Source organism: Dendroctonus ponderosae, unplaced genomic scaffold (assembly GCF_020466585.1).
Source record: "Dendroctonus ponderosae isolate FM_Combo_2020 unplaced genomic scaffold, Dpon_F_20191213v2 Dpon_F_20191213_326, whole genome shotgun sequence".
Classification (NCBI taxonomy): Eukaryota; Metazoa; Arthropoda; class Insecta; order Coleoptera; family Curculionidae; genus Dendroctonus; species Dendroctonus ponderosae.
The window spans coordinates 724-2,367 of record NW_026018534.1 but is presented as its reverse complement, the minus strand read 5'-3'; the positions used below and the strand labels follow the sequence as shown (position 1 = coordinate 2,367).

The 1,644-nt window shown below is 49.0% G+C and overlaps 1 protein-coding gene across 1 annotated transcript; it reads right to left on the bottom strand.

Annotated features, from left to right (window-relative positions):
• Positions 1 to 246: 246 nt before the first annotated feature.
• On the bottom strand, positions 247 to 1,338 carry LOC125504041. Its single transcript, XM_048665363.1, has 3 exons — positions 988 to 1,338; positions 575 to 817; positions 247 to 512 (listed from the first exon to the last, which is right to left on the bottom strand). Exons 1-3 carry the CDS (start codon positions 1,254 to 1,256, stop codon positions 263 to 265), a joined length of 762 nt encoding a protein of 253 aa, XP_048521320.1. The 5' UTR covers positions 1,257 to 1,338; the 3' UTR covers positions 247 to 262.
• Positions 1,339 to 1,644: the final 306 nt, after the last annotated feature.

The window sequence follows — 1,644 nt, the reverse complement described above, 5'->3', positions numbered from 1 at the left end:
CGCCAAGATGATTTATAAAAAAGCCTTAGGTTAAAATGCGCAAAGTTTCCGTTCAGCTCGAACTCGCCACTGGAGTTTAGGGAGATTTCTGCCCAATTCAACACACATTTACACGAACATTAACAGATGAATGAGACGATTCTTTCCATCAATCACGCCTTGTTAAATAACCGTGCCAAGCACGACCGCTTTGGTAAACTTGAAAATCGATTGTTCTTTGCGCCGGTCCACCAAGGCACCAACTCGTGCAGAACCGAATCAACTAAGCACTCACCTGTCGTAACATATTGTTGCCAGTGGAGGAAGACGAGGAGTTCTTGGGAGGCTCCACCATCTGCCCCCTGTTGCTCATCAGGCGCGCATTGCTCCTGCTATCCATCCGCACCCCATGGTCGTCGTCCTGCTGATTCAACAGCTCCTTCAGAATGCGATCGCGATTCCCGTCCTGCTGATCGTTCATATGGCTGCTGTTCGCATTGGCCGTTGGAGGATTGGTCAGCAGCACCCGGAGCCTGCACAAACAATCCACCCGATCATTAAGGCGATGCTGGCAAGCAGCCGATCAGAGCGCTACCTTTGAGGCCCTGGATGGTTGCTCGGCTCATCTAGTGCTTTGGTATCTTTCTGCTCATCAACCGGATAAACTGGCTGTTCGGAAAAGTCCTCCATGAGACCCAACAGCATGTAGTTGCTCGGTTGGCTCTGCTGTCCCTGATTGGCGGTGATTGGCTGTCCTGGACTGGCCATCGTCGTGTAATGCGTCATCGGACTTTGGACTACAGTAGGCGCATTGCTGTACGATGGATTACTTGGTGGCCTGTTTAGGAATTATATTGTTCGAGTTAGTCGGGGCGGGAGCGAAAGAGAAGTTATCATGTTGGAAAATCGTTCACACTGATGATGGTACAAAACCAGTTTTTTTGACTCTTTCTTCCATAGAAAGTCGCAAAGATCAGGACAATAACACAAGAAAAACGAGCAAATTACCTGGGCGTTGGTGTCGAAACCGGAGTTAGACTCTGCCTAGAGTTCGGCCTAGCAGTTTCAGGCCAGGGCGGCTCCAAGTCCCACGTTGTGGTGGGGAAATCCAATGAAGGAAAATCGTTGTCCAGAAATTCCGTGGGGAAATTCGTGCCGGATGAAGCTGTCTGGATCAGACTCGCCGTGGACGCTGAGGAGGAAGGAGGCCCGGAATCGCCAATGGAAGGGGGGCCATTGCGAGTGGGGGTTCCGACTCCATTCACTATGCTGTTCATCAGGGGTCCCCCAATTCCCCCACCTGGATCCAAAGTGTCGTTGTCACTGAAAAAAACAAGCGTTTAGTCTACCAAATGGTTGGGGGCACTTGATTGGACACAGCTGAAAAAAACCCTGATATTTGAGATGTTTGTCCATTTGCAACTGAGAAAATGCGTGTTTTCCGGCTATGGTTTTATCGCTTGAAGACTTCGAGTTGATCATCGGCCATGTTGGGACACTCGTATTTCATTCAAGTTGAACAGCCAGTGAGTTTAACTTAAAAAGTGATTTTTGAAGCTGGAAAATCCTGTGGGGGTCTGTAAAAGTTCAAAACTCCCTCTCTGCCACAGATGAAAATGCAAAATTGGGCGTTCATCGAAGAAGCCTTGAGTTTAGAACACGGAA